Below are 16,550 nucleotides of genomic sequence, written 5' to 3' on the forward strand. Positions count from 1 at the left end.
AGTGTGAGGTTGCTGTGAGTTAGGCTGAGGCCACGGCACTCCAGCCCAGGCAACAGAGTGAGACTCTGTCTCAAAAAAAAAAAAAAAAAAAAAATCAATGAGTTTGGCCAGGGCTGACGGCTCAAGCCTGTAACCCAGCATTCTAGGAGGCTAAGGAGGAAGTATTACTTGAGACCAGGAGTTTGAGACCCTCCGTCTCTACAAAAAATAAAACAAAATGAAAAATTAGCCAGGCGTAGTGGTACATACCTGTAGTTCCAGCTACTGGGGAGGCTGAGATAGGAGGATCGCTTGAGCCCAGGAATTCAGGGTTGCAGTGAGCTATGATTTTGCCACTGCATTCCAGCCCGGGTGACAGAGCAATACTCTGTCTCTAAAATAAATAAATAAATAAATAAATAACAAATAAATGAGTTGAACAGAAATCTTAAAAAATTAGAAAAAGAGGTGGGCCTCAGTGGCTCACGCCTATAATCCTAGCACTCTGGGAGGCCAAGGCTGCAGGATTGTTTGAGCTCAGAAATTCGAGACCAGCCTAAGCAAGAGCAGGACCCATCTCTACTAAAAATAGAAGAATTAGCCGGGTGTTGTGGCACCTGCCTGTAGTCCCAACTACTTGGGAGGCTGAGGCAGGACAGAAGGATCACTTGAACCGAGGAGTGGGAGGCCGCACTGAGCTATGATGATGCCACTACACTCTAGCCAGGGCAACAGAGAGATACTGTCTCTCTTTTTTTTTTTCCAGTAAGAAGGGGTGAGGGGTTGTGAGGAGGGGTGCTCAGGTGCCTTGTTTGTTTTTGTTGAGACACAGTCCTCTGTCACCCTGGGTAGAGTGCAGTGGTGTCATCCGGAGCTCACTGCGACCTCCAACTCCTGGGCTCAAGCGATCCTCCTGCCTCAGACTCCTGAGTAACTGGGACTACAGGCACGCGCCACCACGCCTGGCTGGGTTTTGTTTTTTTTTTTTTTTTTTTTCCTTTCTTTTTGGTAGAGATGTGGTCTCACTCTCACTCTTGCTCAGGCTGGTCTCGAACTCCTGAGCTCAAGAGATCCTCCTGCCTCGGCCTCCCAGAGTGCTAGGATTATAGGCATGAGCCACCGCACCCCGCAGAGACTCAGTGTCAAAAAAAAAAAAAAAGAATGGGCCAGCGAGGTGGCTCACGCCTGTAATCCTAGCACTCTGGGAGGTCGAGGCAGGAGGATCTCTTGAGCTCAGGAGTTCGAGACCAGCCTGAGCAAGAGCGAGACCCCCATCTCTACTAAAAATAGAAAGAAATTAGCCAAACAACTAAAATATATACAAAAAATTAGCTGGGCATGTGGCACATGCCTGTAGTCCCAGCTACTTGGGAGGTTGAGGCAGTAGGATTGCTTGAGCCCAGGAGTTTGAGGTTGCTATGAGCGAGGCTGACACCACAGCACTCTAGCCCGGGCAACAGAGCGAGACTCTGTCTCAAAAAAAAAAGGAATTAGAAAAAGAGTATCCCCCTAAATTAGGGAAGAATATAATAAATATAATTTCAGAAATTAATGAAATAGAAAACAAAGAAACAATAGAGCAGAAAAGAAATATATATTTACAGAGACTACTGATATTAATAAACTTCTGACTAAATAGATTAAGCAGAAAAAGGAGAGAAAAGGCACACATACAAAATAAATAATTTAGAGGAAATATAATCTCAGATACAGTACATATTTAGATTACAAAGTTTGATAAGATGAATAATTTTTTTCTTTTTTAGAGACAAGGTGTCTGTCTCTATGTTGCCTAGGCTGGGCTCAAACTTCTATTCTCAGGTGATCCTCCCACCTCAGCCTCCCGAGTTGCTGGGACTACAGGTGTGTGCCACTGCACCTGGCTAAGATGAATTATTTTCTAGAATAATGTGTGACCAACACTGACTCAAGAAAAAATTAAAAGCCTGAAAAACCTGTAATAATTAAAGAAAATGAGTGAGTTGTTAAAATTTTAACCACCAAAAAGTCACCAGATCCAGATAGTTAAGAAACCTTCAAAACAGAGGTAGTTTCAGTCACATAAAAATTATTCGGGAGATCAGAAAACAGGAAAAGTTTCTCAACTTATTTCCTGAGATTACTGTAGCCTTAGCCCTGGTACAAAAGCCGGCACTAAGAAACGAAGGAGAGAAATCCATGTGACCATCTCAGTCAATACGCTGAAAGCATTTCACAAATGCTGTTCATGATAAACAACCATTCAGATTTTTAAAGTAGTGAAAACATGTCATAACTGTCATTTGTGATTTTTAAAATTAGGAATATACATCATCTATCTCTCTTCTCCCATGAAATTTCGTATTCATTTTTGGAACGGCTTGGTATTTTCCTGTTACATCTTTCCTCCAGTTCCCACCCAGACTCTCTTGTTACTGCGTTCTCTCCTCCGACCACTTGTGCTTCTGGTGTGTGGCCTTCTTCCGTTGCTGAAGCCCTAAGTTTTGTCGTCTATTTCTGGCCTGTCATCATCTGTCGGTAAATTGCGCTGCTCTCTTTGAGCTTTTTTTCTCATACTTAACTGTGCAGCATTGGTCATTTTTTTTTTGTTGCTCACATTTAAACGAGCTAGATTTTTCTGAACTATTAGTAGCAGGACTTTGTGGAAGAGTGGGGAGAGGGCCCGGGATAGCTTTCCAGGCTTACAAGTTCAAGGGCTGCTCCTCTTTTGCTATAACAATGGGATATTTCCTTAAAATTCGATACCTCTGTGTAGCCACTACCTCTTCTGCCTCTGAGAACTTCTCCAAGTTAAGAAAGCCTCTGCCACCAGCCTTAGCAGAGTCTGTTCACAGGAGGCCCCACAGCTGCTGTCACCCAAGTGAGGATGCGTGCATTCTCCCAGGAAGGAGAATTTTGCTGGCGCTTTCTGAGATCTACCACCTCGGGGTCCCTCGGGGCACTTTATAAAACATTTTCTCTCCAGCTTTCCCGGCAGCACTTGCCTCTGTCCAGTCAGCCTGCGTCAGCGCGTGGGCCTCTCCTCCCCGGGAGGGATGTCTTCCATGGGTGCGCCAGTCACCTGGGCACTCGCTCCTTCCCGGCCCTTCCCCAGCCACTGCTGAGGATGTCTGCTCAGCGTGGAATTTGGTCACACATACACATAATTTGGAGTTTGTAGGTTTTCTGTGCCTCGTAGCTTTACTGAAAATGCAGTGTGTGTCGCCATTCTCTTTATATGCTTTCCAGGAGGCAAGAGGGGAGATGTCAAAATAAGCCGCGGTCACATTCCTCTCAAAGCCCCACAGGGAGACTTTTCAGAAAAGGCTTGTGGCCGGGCGCGGTGGCTCACGCCTGTAATCCTAGCACTCTGGGAGGCTGAGGCGGGAGGATTGCTCGAGGTCATGAGTTTGAAACCAGCCCGAGCAAGAGAGAGACCCCATCTCTACTAAAAATAGGAAAAAAAAAAATTAGCCGGGCATGGTGGCACATGCCCATAGTCCCAGCTGCTCGGGAGGCTGAGGCAGGAGGATCACCTGAGCCCAGGAGTCTGAAGTTGCTGTGAGCTAGGCTGACGCCACAGCACTCTAGCCTAGGTGACAGAGCAAGACTGTCTCAAAAAAATAAAAAAAAAATTGAAAAGTCTTCTGACAACAGCAACCTTGGTGAGCTGGCCATCCTAGTACAGGCTGCACCTTGCGGGCTCAGAACCCTGACGTGTTTTCTCACCTCAGGGACAGCCTCTCGTTAACCAAGCTTCAGACTCCAGTGCATACACCAGGATGTCCTTTTGTTCATCTGTAATGAGCAATAGCGCCACAGAGATCGCTTCCTGCCAGCGCCCCCGCCCCACATTCCACACACACACACACACACACACACACACACACACACGCAGGCACGGGAACGCACGCTGTGTCCGTCAGGCCTGAAGGAAACAACACCCACAAGTTCGGAGGATTTGAGGAGAGCAGGTTATTGACAAAGGTATGGGTAGGGCAAACGGGAGCTGCAGGGGACATTAACATATTGTCACACCCAAGCCCAAAGGGATGCAGAGAGAGAGGCTGCAGCAGGGCTCTTACTTATTTTGTGCCACGGATCCCTCTGGCATTCTAGGAAAGCATAAAATAAAAACAAAATATAATAAAATAAACCCATTGTATTGAATTCCAGTTACCAAAATATTAATAAAAACTTTCAATAGAATCAATCATGTACTTCTTTATTACCATATTAAATAAGAGACAACACAGTTAAAATACAGGCAAGTTGAAGTTCAGTTTTCAGAAATAAAGACATATCAGTACAAAGGATGTTGTTGCTTGGCTTAAATGAAAACTTTAGACTGTGAAGTGGTCAAGGCAACACCGGTGACACTGGACGTGAAAAAAGGACGCACATTTTCCCCCAGCTAAGTCCACAGATAACCTGCAATCTATCTCCTGGGCTACGGAAGCCCGGGAGAAGATAGTCCCAGAGAGGAGTGTTGCCCTCAGGTGGAGGTTTCGGCTAACCTGGGGTGACCTGGTGGGAAGGGCACCACCTCAGTGTCCTCCCTCCTGCTGTCCCTGCCAGGCCTGCCTCTCCAGCAGCTAAAATCAGCTGGTTAGCTTTTGATTTAAAGTGAGAAAAAGGAAAAATACATAAATAATAAAATAAAATCAGCTGGAAGCCAGATGCACCCTTTGACACAGTCTGCACAGGCTGGCCTCCCGGAGCAAAGAGCAGAGTGGGACAGGGAAAGCAGAGGTGCAAAGAGAAGACGCCCAGGGCACGCACACGTGCACACGCACAATCACTCCAGCTTTCTGGCCAGTGCACTCTCTTCCCAGAGGCACATTCTGTGGGGCCCAACTCTAATCAGCAATTCCCCTGGACAGCACGGAGTCATAACAAGGACCCTTAGCCACAGGTGCCAGTTGTTCCATAAGGGGCTCTAATCTCAGGGGTTCTGGTAGGTCCATTTATTGAGCCAGCTCAGGGTTTTCTCCCTGGCTGCTTGGCTGGACACTAAGAACCTTGGCCTGGGTGACTCACTCCTTCTCTCAGCTCCACAGCCCACTGACCCATTCTTAAGCTATGTTAATACCTTTGGCCAGGGCAAGATAAGCCTTGCAAGCTTGGGAGCTATTCTATTTCTTCAGGGCCGTGGCTCTCAAACTTGAATGTGTATTAGAAGCAACTGAGGCACTTGTTAAAAAGCTTTTCTTGGCCCCACTCCTAGAATTTCTGATTCAGCAGGTCTGGTCTGGGGCCCAAAACATGCATTTCTAACACGTTTCCATGTGAGGCTGGTGGAAGGACCACTTTTTGAGAACCACTGGTTAAAAAGTTCTGCATGTCTGCTCAGATCTACACCTCGCAGCCTAACTATTTGCCTGGTTTCCAAGTTCTCAGTGGGCCCCTGGCCTTGCAGCTGTCTGCCCAGAGGCCCCACCACCCCTCCAGCCTTAACCCCTGGGAGCTGGCCCTCTCTGGAGTTGAGGGAGCTGGGCCCCCAAGTTTGGGTGAAGGTGTCTTTCTAGGGGCAAAGGGAAAACTTTCCCTTCACCCTCTGAGGGTTTGTGAAAATCAGCTGACAAAAGAAAGATTACTAGGAGAAAAGGCATACAAATTTATTAACATGCACACGGTGACAATCAAAGAGTGATTACCCCCAGTTTATATATCCTTTTTCATCAGGGAAGGGGAAGATAGGGAATGTAGGCGTTTCTTTACAGGGACAGTAAATCATTAAGGAGAATGAATGGACGTGGGAGGCGGGAGACAGACATCACTGAGGTGTGAGAGGTGGAGCTGGACAGGAACGCAGGTCATCCTGTTATGCGGACAAAGAAAGTTCCTCAGGTAATCTCCCGGAGCAGAGCGGCCCTCAGAAGTCTGGGTGAAGTCTATCCCCGCATGGTGATCACTCCCTGAGCTTTCTCCTCTCTGGCAGTTGATCTTTCCCGGTTACTTGATGAGTTCCCTAGGGAGGGGGTCTGAAGACAATTGTGTTTCTTTAGGAAAGAAGCTTTCTTAGTCAGATAAGGAAATTCCAGAAAGAGTCCCTCCTTGTGCTTGGAAGAGGAACAAGGTTAGAGGGGCCTTGATTCTGAGGCAGCTTCTAAGGCCTCTTAGCATTTCAAAGCACCAGTCTTTGGGGCGTTGCTTTCTAAGCCCAAACGTCTTCTTGCAAGTCTGTTCTTCACAGGCTTTCTCCACATCTGTGTTTAGGCCCTGAGAGTCCTCCTCCACCTGCTTGTTCTGTGGGCTCTTTAGTCTTCACTTCTGACCCGCAGGCAGAGTGGCTGTCCCTTTCTCTATCCCAGGAAGTTTTTCTGAGCATCTAAGCACTATCCCACCTGCCAGTCTGCCAAGTCATCCTTGCAAAGACCAATCTGGGAGGCAGCCTCCCTCAGAGTAAAAGCCAGCGTCTTTGCAAGGACCTGCAAGGCCCTGCCCGAGCTGACCTCACCCTCCCCTGGCTCCAGCTGCACAGGCCTCCCTGCTGCCCCATGAGCACTCCGGTCTCCCCACGGTTCTCACCTGAGCACCTTGGTACTGACTGCTCCCTCTGCCTGGAATACTCTTCTCCTGTTGTGATACTGTGATAATAAGAAACATACATTTCTGTTGACTGGGCATGGTGGTTCACGCCTGTAATCCCAGCACTTTGGGAGGCCAAAGCAGGAGGATCACTTGAGACCAGGAGTTCAAGACCAACCTGGGTGACATAGTGAGACCCCCATCTCTACAAGATAGAAAAATTAGCTGGGTGTTGTGGTGCACACCTGCAGTCCCAGCTACCGCCAAGGCTGAGGCAGGCAGCTTGTCTGAGCCCAGGAGTTGGAGGTTGCAGCGAGCTATGATGACGCCACAGCACTCTAGCCTGGGCAACAGAGAGAGACCCTGTCTCAAAAAAAAAAAAAAAAAAAAGAAAAGAAAAGAAAGAAAGAAATATGTATTTTGGTCTCTAGCCAGGCTCCAGGCCAGAGCTCTTAAACCCCTCATAATTTCCTAAGTGACAAAGGTGAAAAGAGTTTCTTTTGTTATTCATAATAAGCCCCTTTCAACTACACCTGAGTTTATGTTAATAAGGTGACTTTCAGAAAGCCCCTAAGGAGAGGGGCTGATGCCAGGGGAACCAACTGTGTGATTACAGGGTTGGAACTTTCAGCTCCACCCCCTGACTTTTAAGCAATGGTTAGTGATTTAATCAATATGCCTGTATAATGAAGCCTCCCTAAAAATCCCAAGAGGATGGGGTTTGGAGAGCCACCAGGTTGGTGAATGCATGGAGGTGTCGGGAGGGTGCCCTGCCCAGAGAGGGTGTGAAAGCCCCCCCCACACACACCCCCAGTACCTTGCCCTGTGCAACTCTTCCATCTGTTCCTGAGATGTGTGCTTTATAATAACCTAGTAAACGTTACATATTTCCCTAAGTTCTGCACACCATTCTACACACCATTCTAGCAAAAAAAAAAAAATGTTTTCCAGGGACTATCGGAAAGGTACTAGCAAATTATTGAACCAAAGTAGGGAGTCATAGGAACCCCTGATTTATAGCTAGCTGGTCTGTCCTGGAGGCTTGAACTTGTTTGTGATTGACATCTGAAGTGGGGACAGGCAAGGCATGGTGGCTAGGAGTTCGAGGCTGCAGTGAGCTATGATCGCACCACTGCATTCAAGCCTGGGTGACAGAGGGAGACCCTGTCTCTAAAAAAAAAAAAAAAAAAAAAAGCTGTAGGGGCAATCTTGTAATCTTGTGGGACTGAGACCTTTAACTTGTGGGATTAGACAATAACTCTGGGTAGACAGCGTCAGAATTTAGTCAAATTGGTATCCACCAAGAATTGGAAAATTGGTTGGTATGGGAGAAGCCCACACACATTTGGTGTGAGAAGTGAAGTGTTATTGCTTTTTTTTAATTTCTAAATTTATTTTGGTTTTTATTTGTATTTTCTTAGTTGTATACATTATAGGGTACAAATGCAATTTTGTTACATTGATATGTTGCATTGTGGTGAAGTCATGACCTTCAGTGCATCCATCATTGGAGCAAAGCACATTGTACCCACCAAGCACCCTCCCACCATCCGCCCGCTCCCACTCCGCCATCCCTTGCGTCTCCAGTGTCCACAGTCCCACATTCCGTTTCGGTGGGTGCACAGTATTGAGCTCCCACTTACAAGTGAGAGCACGCGGTGTTTCTCTTTCTGTGTCTGAGTTGTTTCACGTATGACAATGGCCTTCAGTTCCATCCATATTGCTGCAAAAGACATGATTTCCTTCTTTTTGATGGCTGAATAATATTCTATTGTGTATATATAAATGTTGTGAGTGTAAAGAAAAACAGTGTATTTTTCCTTTTTGCAGATCACAGGATTTTATTAAGATGGAATCACTGCTAATTACAGAAGCTACTTGCCCACGCCAGAATCCATGAGGTTCACATGAACTCATAGTTACACGGATTAGAAACAAGTGGCATGTTTGAAACCACAAGGAAATATCCTGATACCCAGGTGATGGAAGCTGGGGTGAATGAGTCTGTACATTGATTTCAAGCTGTTAATGAGTCTGTGGCCCATGCAGTGGTCCCCTGTGCAAGAACTCAAAGGGCCCCACAGAGCTCCGGCTGCTCCCGGGCTGTACTCCTTTCTCCAGCAGCGTGCATGGCTGCATCACTGCTGCTGGGGATCCACCGATTCCTACTCTCCCTCTTCCTCGTCCTGCTCCTCCGGATCGCTGGACCCGGTCAGCATCTCTTGCTTGTCCTCCAGTCCCACGTCTGGCCTACAGTTCTGGATTCAACAGGAACAGCCATAGCGATACCTACCCCACTTCAGGAGCCAGAATTGGTTTTCCGTTTTACCCATATATTCACATGGCTTGTTCCCCCGCCTCCTTGGAATCTTTGCTCAAATACCACTTTCTCGGAGACGCCTTGCCTGACCACCCTATTTAACACTGCAGTCCACTGGCAGCACTCGATCCTTCTTCCCCACTTTGGTTTCCTCCACAGGCACCTATCACCTTTAACATACTTATTTATTTGTACTGCCTGCCTTCCCCAATTAGACTGACCATGAGAACAAGCGTTTTCATTTGTTGGGTTCTCTGGGCCTAGAAGCATGCCTGGCATACAGTAAGCATTCAGCAAACACTTGTGAATGAATGTACGAATAAAGAAATGAATCTCCCCAGCAGGCACTGAGCTCTCTCTGCAGGGGGACAGGACGGCTGCAATAAAGGGAAGTCAAGAAGTCAGAGTCCACTCCAGCATCTCCGCCACCTGCCCAGGTCAGGGAGAGGGCAGTGAGAAGTGAGAACTCCCAGCTGCACAAGAGGAAATAGGTTGTGGGGAGGAGAGACGGAGAGGTGTCTTCATTAGTGCTGGGGCAGGGCGGATGGAGCCCTGGGCAGGGAGTTTGGACAAGGGTCTCAGTGAGGGGGATGTACTCTTCTCATCTCCGTGGGAAGTGACTAGCCAGCCGTGGCTGAGGGAAAAATGACATGCTTGGGGAGGGCATGTGTCAGAGGCCATCACCCACTCTGCGAAACAGTCACTAGCCCTCACACCACACGAACACGCGTACGTCCATGAATGCATGGCAGCACGCAAAGCTGATGTCGGCCTCACTCCTTGGCTCTTGTGTCCACAAATGTCTATTTCAGTACCACTTTCAGTTCCTCCAAAGAATCTACTTAAATTCTCTAATTCCTGCCAGGCAGAGAGGTGGCTCGTTCCTATAATCCTAGCACTCTGGGAGGCCAAGACAGGAGGATCGCTTGAGGCCAGGAGTTGGAGACCAGCCTGAGTAAGAGCGAGACCCTGTCTACAAGAAAAATAGAAAAACTTAGTCGGACATGGAGGCTCGAGCCTGTGGCTCCCAGGTACTCTGGAGGCTGAGGCAGGAGGATCACTTGAGCGCAGGAGTTGGAGGATGTAGTGAGCTATCATGACACCACGGCACTCTGGCCCGGGCAACAGAGCAAGACCCTGTCTCAAAACAAACAAACAGAAATTCTCTAATTCCTGATCTCCATAGATTTCACTGAAGATTTCAAAGGAGGTAAGATGAGAGTCTTCTGTTAGAGGATTCCGTATTTCTAAGGGTCTCCCTGGAGCTGCTGGGCTGGGAGTGAAGTTTCTCTCCCTTTCCAGGCCCTGTGCCCATCTTCTGGGCACCACTTCTGGGAGCTGCCAGCAGACTTGATTCTTCTCCCATCCACAGTGTTCAAAGATTCAGTCAGCCCTTCCTGGGCTCCCTATCCACACCCGCCAGCCCAGACTCAGGAAACCTGACAAAATGCAAGGTCTTATAGTTCCCTGAACCTTGGTGTTAGGGTGGAAAGCCTAGTAGGTGCTCAGAAAGATTTCTGTTCAAAGACCCTTTGTTTCTGAGAATAAATGTCCCTGGGGTCTCAGGGCATCTTCCCCTACACCTCCAGTGGCTTAGCAAAGTATTATTTCATGTACACACTGGACTCTCATTTAAGAGGAATTGGGAGAATGTTATTTTCTCATCTCCATTTTATACCCAGCTCCCCCTTCTTCTTGGGGTGCTAGTGTCAGCAGAAGCCGATGGGGAAGTGAGGCCTGGGAGGTAGAGGAGGAGGGAACGAGGGGAAAGGGGAAGTTTGGGAGAGGAGAGTGCTAGTGCCGCAACAGCCCGAGCCAGCTTGGTCTGTCTCCCACCTCCACCAGCATCTGCTGAGCTATGAGCAGCACGGCCAGAGATTTGCAGGGTAGGGAGGGTGGAAGAGGCAGGAGCAGGAAAAGCGAGCAAGGAGGGGCGGACCTGGCCTCAGTGCAGACTCCCGATGTCCCTGGGCTGGCATGGGGCGAGGAGAGGAAGGGAGGAGTGAGGATTGATGAAGCTTTGTGCCCCCACAGGAGGAAAAGCTTTCGGACTGCTGAAGGCCCAGCAGGAAGAGAGACTGGATGAGATCAACAAGGTAAAAGGAAGGGGGCAGAGCCTGGGGGTGGCATCTGGGCAGGGAGGGCCTACCCTGGCTCTTACTATCCCCCAACAGCAATTCCTGGAGGATCCCAAATATAGCAGTGATGAGGATCTGCCCTCCAAACTGGAAGCCTTCAAAAGTGAGGGGACACCTGTAGGGGTGGAGAGGGGATTGGGGTAGGGGGTAAGATTTCCACAAGAACTGGGCAGAGACAGCAGGGACACAAAATTTACTTTCCTGGTAGGAAGAGGGGAGCCTGCCTTTATTGCCACCCCTAATGTTGTGGTGTCATTCCCTGGCCTGCCCCTCTCAGCACCCCCTCTAGTTTCTTATACCCTAACAGGGCCCCTCAACTCCCCCACCCTGCTTCCTCCACCTACTCCTCCCCTCCTCCCCTCCCCCCACACCTCCTCCTCCCCTCCCCCCAGCCCTAGCTCAGCAACCCCTCCTCAACCCCTGCCAGAGACTTTCCAACCAGCACTTAACCCTCCCTGCTCTCTCCCCTCACCCAGAGAAATACATGGAGTTTGATCTGAATGGAAATGGAGATATCGGTGAGAAAAGGGTGATTTGGGGGAGTGGGCAGGCCTAGGTAGACTGGAGTTTCTCCCAGTGCTCCATCCCCACGGTCTGGGAGGGCCCACCTACCAGAGAAGGAGGAACGGGAATGGGAATGTGGAGGTGGGAGGAGAGAGAGGGATTCCTCCTCTTCTCCACCCCCATCCTGCCTCCAGATATCATGTCTCTGAAGCGAATGCTGGAGAAACTTGGGGTTCCCAAGACTCACCTAGAGCTCAAGAAACTAATTGGAGAGGTGTCGGGTGGCTCTGGGGAGACGTTCAGCTACCCTGACTTTCTCAGGATGATGTTGGGCAAGAGATCCGCCATCCTAAAAATGTGAGGGCCCAGTTCCAACCTCCTGTATACTGACCCGTTTTCTCCTCCGCCCACCCCTCCCCCCAGGCTCAACTTTTCTACACATTCCTCAGCATCCATCCTAAGAGAGACCCTTCCAAGGTCCCATCCCCATCCCCATCCCCTTCCCCTGGTCCCCACAGCTCCCACACTTCCACCCCTGCCCTCTTCTCTTCCCACCCTCAGCCTAGGATTTATTCCCTTGGGAGGAGTGTTCCCTGATCCCTGTGTCTCTTCCTGTCTCAACCAGGATCCTGATGTATGAGAAGAAAGCAAGAGAACAGGAAAAGCCCATTGGTCCCCCAGCCAAGAAAGCTATCTCTGAGTTGCCCTGATTTGAGGGGAAAGGGGGTGTGGTGGGATTGAAGTGGCTTCTAATGACTGGGACATGGAAAAAGAAGACAAAATTGTGAGCCAGAGTCAAACCAAATTAAATAAATTATCCTCCCCTGTCAGATCAAATCAGCTTGGTTTTTATTTGGGGGATTTTTTCACCTGAGTTTGGGAAGGACAGAAATTTCTTTGAGGGAATGCCAGCAAGGGTTTGCCCATGTGAACCACCCATCAATAATTCTGTAGTGCATCTACGATAGCAGATGTCTTTGTGCGCCCAGAGAGACTCCAGCTGTAGAAAACAGCCTTGACCTCAAGGAATTAAGGCAGGACAAAAAGACATGTACAGACAAAAAGAATATTATCCAGGCCCATGGTAGCTTTCGTGAAGAATGAAGAATACCGTGAACTAACATTCTCCACCACCACAAGTTTTGTAACCTTGACAAATTACTCAGCCTCTCTGAGGCTTTTAGCTGAAAATGGGGATAAAATGACCTTACGCTCTCATGCCTACCCATCACAAGCCCTCAATAATGTTTAAAACTTGAATGAACGGATGGATGAATGAAAGAACTGGTGTTACTGAATGAAATAAAGGATTCACAATACTCTAAGGCCTGATAATTTTAAGAGTTAAATATGTCATTGCAGTCCTTTTGGGGACAAGCTACCGAAACAGTCTACCTAATGAAGGGAAAAGCAAGTTGTACTGAGAGGCTACTGTGTGCAGATAATGGGGACACAGGATCTCTGAATGACAGAAAGGGATGACTGGGCAACCCCAGGGAAGGCAGGAGCCTAAGAGCCCCAGGGCTTCTGATGAAGCCAGACCTTTCCTCCCCCAAGGGGTCCAGATGAGTCAACTCTAGCAAACCCATCTCTGGCCACTGTTTCAGATTTCCTGACTCCCTGGAAAGAAAGAATCTGATTAGCCCAGCTTGTTTCACGTAATAAGGACAGACCTAGCCACTGGGGCGTCCCATGGTGGCCCTTTTCAATGGTAAAGCCAGGGAGGCATCCTACTTGCTGATTCCTGTAGACCTACAGTAACTGTATAGGACTTCAGATGAAGAAAAGATCATAATAAATACAAACATTGAATAAACTGAATATCTAAATATAATGAAATTAGTAGCTGGCCTTTACTGAGCACCTACTATGTACCAAATACCATTCTCAATGCTTTCCAGGCTGGTCCAAGTGCAGTGTTGTTTACAACTAATTGATCACAATCAGGTATGGATTTCTTGGCTCCTTCTCCTCTCCCACTGCTTCTTTTGACTAGCCTTAAAAAAAATAATGAAAAATGTTTTCCATGTATTAATTCATTTAGTTCTTGCAACAACCCTGGTGACACTAAGAAAGACAGAAAGAATCTGGGGCTTAAATCATTCATTCACTCAGGATAAATAAATTGGGAGAATTAACAAACTACAACTGCACACAACAACATACGTGAACCCCACTGATATAATGTTGGGCAAGCCAGGCGCAGTAGTGTGCATCTGTGGTCCCAGCCATTGGGGAGGCTGGGGTGGGAGGATTGCTGGAGCTCAAGAGTTTGAGACCAACCCAGGTAACACAGTGAGACCCTGTCTCAAAAAAACGATGTTGGGCAGAAGAGGACAGACACAAAAGAACCCTTACTATACAATTCTGTTTGTATAAAGTACAAGAATAGGTAAAACTCACCGATGTTGCTATTAATAGAAGTCAGGATATTAGTTAGCCTTGGGGGTGGGCAGTGAACAGAAGAGGCCCTAGTGCAGCTTCTGGGGTGGTAGTTAAGTTTCTGTTTTTGTTTACATGTTCTGCTCAGTTTGTGAAAATTCATCCAAATGTACATCTTTCTATATATATATATTATATATATATACACACACATACACTTTGACAAACAAGATTTAAAAAATCATTTATTGGGCATCAACTATCTGCCACTTCCTATTCTAGATGCTTGGGATGTAAGTGCACAAAACAAAGATCCCCGCCTTTGGGAAATTTTCATTCTATGTATTTTGGGAACTGGTAGGAGAAGAGGACTGACAATAAACAATAAACATAATTTAAAACTCACATGATCTATTAGAAGATGACAAGTAGTGTATAAAAAAAAAAGAAAAACAAAAAGAGGTAGAACAGGTTAAAGGGTTATCGGGGTACCAGGATGTGGGTGAATGGGCACAGGGAAGATTAAAATTTTGAATGGATAGGCCTCACTGAAGAGGTGATTAACATTGAGCAAAAAACGTCAAGAGAGAAAGGAGAGAGCCAGGCGGACAGAGGGAAAAGCCCCGAGGCCTGGTAGCAAGTAGGGAGAGCAGTAAAATCAGAGACATAATAGGGGGCCAGGTCATCTAGGGTCTTACAGGCCACTGTAAGGACTCTGGCTTCTATTCTGAGAGTAACAGGGAGCTACTGTAGGACTTTGAGCAGGAGGCCTTCTTTGAGCAAAGGCCCATTCTGGCTGACGTATAGAGAATAGACTTTAGGAGCAGGGGTAGACTCAGGGAGACCAATTAGGAGGTTGTTGCTGTAACCCAGGTGAGAGATGAGGGTGGCTCAGATTAAGGTGGAAGCAGTGCAGGTGAACAGGTTGGATCCTGGATATTTTCTCAACATAGAATTTCCTGTCTGATAGAAAGTGGGGAGTGAGATAAAGAAAGGAATCCATGAGGATTCCAAGATTTTTGGCTTAACTGGGTTTTTAAAAATTGCCATGAGCTGAAATGGTGAAGGCTGTGGATAGAGCAGGTCTTGAGGTCCTAGATATCAAATGTTCAGTTTTGGACATACTGAATTTGAAATGATCTATTTGATACCCAAGAGGAATGTCAAATATATTGTTGTGTATACAAGTCTGGAGTTTGGGAGAGAGGTCCGTGATGAAGATATACTTTTGAGAATCATCAGTGCATAAATGCTATTTTAAACCAGGAATCTGGATGTCCTTGAAAAACCCAGTTTTGGTAGAGGGTAGGGGTGACGGCTTCACTGGAGTGGGTTTAACAGAGACTGAAAGGAGAGAAACTAGAGACGATGAGTATGAAAAAAAAATTGCAGCAAAATTCTTTCAAGAAATTTTACTGCAAAACCAAAATGGTATATGTGGTAGCTGGCCAAGAAGAGGGGACAAGAGAACCATTGGAAAGTTTGAAAACTGGCTGGGCACAGTGGTTGATGACTGTAATCCCAGCACTTGGCAGGCCAAAGAAGGAGGATCACTTGAGGCCAAGAGTTTGAGACCAGCCTGGGCAACATAGCAAGACCCCGATGCTACAAAAAAATAAAAAAATTAGCTGGGTGTGGTGGCATGAACCTATAGTCCTAGCAACTGGGGAGGCTGAGGCAGCAGTGAGCTATGATCACACCACTGCACTCCAGCCTGGGCAACAGAATGAGACCCTATCTCGAAAAAGAAAAAAGAAAGTTTGAAACTGCAGTCATGTTAAATATTGGTGAGCTTCAGGCTAAAATTCTTATCTGATTTCTGCTAACTATTCTGCCTGCATTTTCCATAATGAACAGGCAGTCCCTTTATTCAGCCACATCAGTCTAGGCGCAGCTCCCCAAACCCATGCCTCCACTTACCTGTTCACAGTGCCTGCGATGTGGACCCTCTCCTCAAACTTGGATAAGTTCTAACTAGTTCCTCAAAACTCTTATTAAGAATTTTTCTGGAAGCATTTCTAAACCTCCCCAGGCATTGTCAGATTTTATTCCTCTACTTCTATAATATTCTATGCATATTTCCTGCACCTTCAAAAGCATAGTTGTTGAATGATTCGTTGAATGGGCAATAAGTCGGACGAGAACAGAGGGTTCTACAGTGGGGTAATACTATTGAAATTTTGTAAAATAAAACCCATTGTTAAGAAAATACAAATTGCCAATAATATCAAATATAAAAATCTATGCATGAAAATTATAGGTTATAAAATTAAATGTCCATCTTAGTCATTGGTTGTCCATATTTTGATAAATAGGTCATTCCTAGCCTATCTTTGTTCAAATGATTTGCATGCACTATGCAAATAAATAGAACTAGCAGAACGCTTACGCTGCACCGTGCGGACGATCCGCTTTCCCGGACCCTTGGATTGGTCTCTCTCTCCACCTCATTTGCATGACGTGCTTTAATAAATGGAAAGCCCCGCCCTTCTGGCGCTTCCCTTTCTCGCGAAAGAACGCGTGAGCTGGGACTCTCGGCCGGTCTAGTAAGCCCCGCCCTCTGGCCGCTAATCCCGCTAGCCCAGTGGCGGTCCTCTTTCTGCGTCTCCTCCGCGGAAGGTGCACGGGCCTTGCATCGTTTCCTTCCACTTTCAGCGTCCCTACGTCCCCTCGCTCCGATCTTTCCACGAACGCACGACGCACGCTCCGCCTCTTTC

The 16,550-nt window shown here is 47.3% G+C and overlaps 1 protein-coding gene across 1 annotated transcript; it reads left to right on the plus strand.

The window, feature by feature from the left end:
- Positions 1 to 10,614: 10,614 nt before the first annotated feature.
- Positions 10,615 to 12,400, plus strand: AIF1 (allograft inflammatory factor 1). The gene is made up of 6 exons (XM_069488282.1): positions 10,615 to 10,695; positions 10,844 to 10,905; positions 10,984 to 11,050; positions 11,424 to 11,465; positions 11,646 to 11,808; positions 12,077 to 12,400. The coding sequence occupies exons 1-6, from the start codon at positions 10,668 to 10,670 to the stop codon at positions 12,159 to 12,161; spliced, it is 447 nt and encodes a 148-aa protein (XP_069344383.1). The 5' UTR covers positions 10,615 to 10,667; the 3' UTR covers positions 12,162 to 12,400.
- The last annotated feature ends 4,150 nt before the right edge of the window (positions 12,401 to 16,550 follow it).

The sequence above is a fragment of the Eulemur rufifrons genome, chromosome 15, assembly GCF_041146395.1.
Source record: "Eulemur rufifrons isolate Redbay chromosome 15, OSU_ERuf_1, whole genome shotgun sequence".
Taxonomy (NCBI): domain Eukaryota; kingdom Metazoa; phylum Chordata; class Mammalia; order Primates; family Lemuridae; genus Eulemur; species Eulemur rufifrons.

Coding starts and splice junctions, on each gene's coding strand:
- AIF1 (XM_069488282.1), top strand. CDS start 10,668: ATGAGCAGCACGGCCAGAGATTTGCAGG. Junction 10,696..10,843: donor CACGGCCAGAGATTTGCAGG/GTAGGGAGGGTG, acceptor GTGCCCCCACAG/GAGGAAAAGCTTTCGGACTG. Junction 11,051..11,423: donor CAAACTGGAAGCCTTCAAAA/GTGAGGGGACAC, acceptor CCCCTCACCCAG/AGAAATACATGGAGTTTGAT.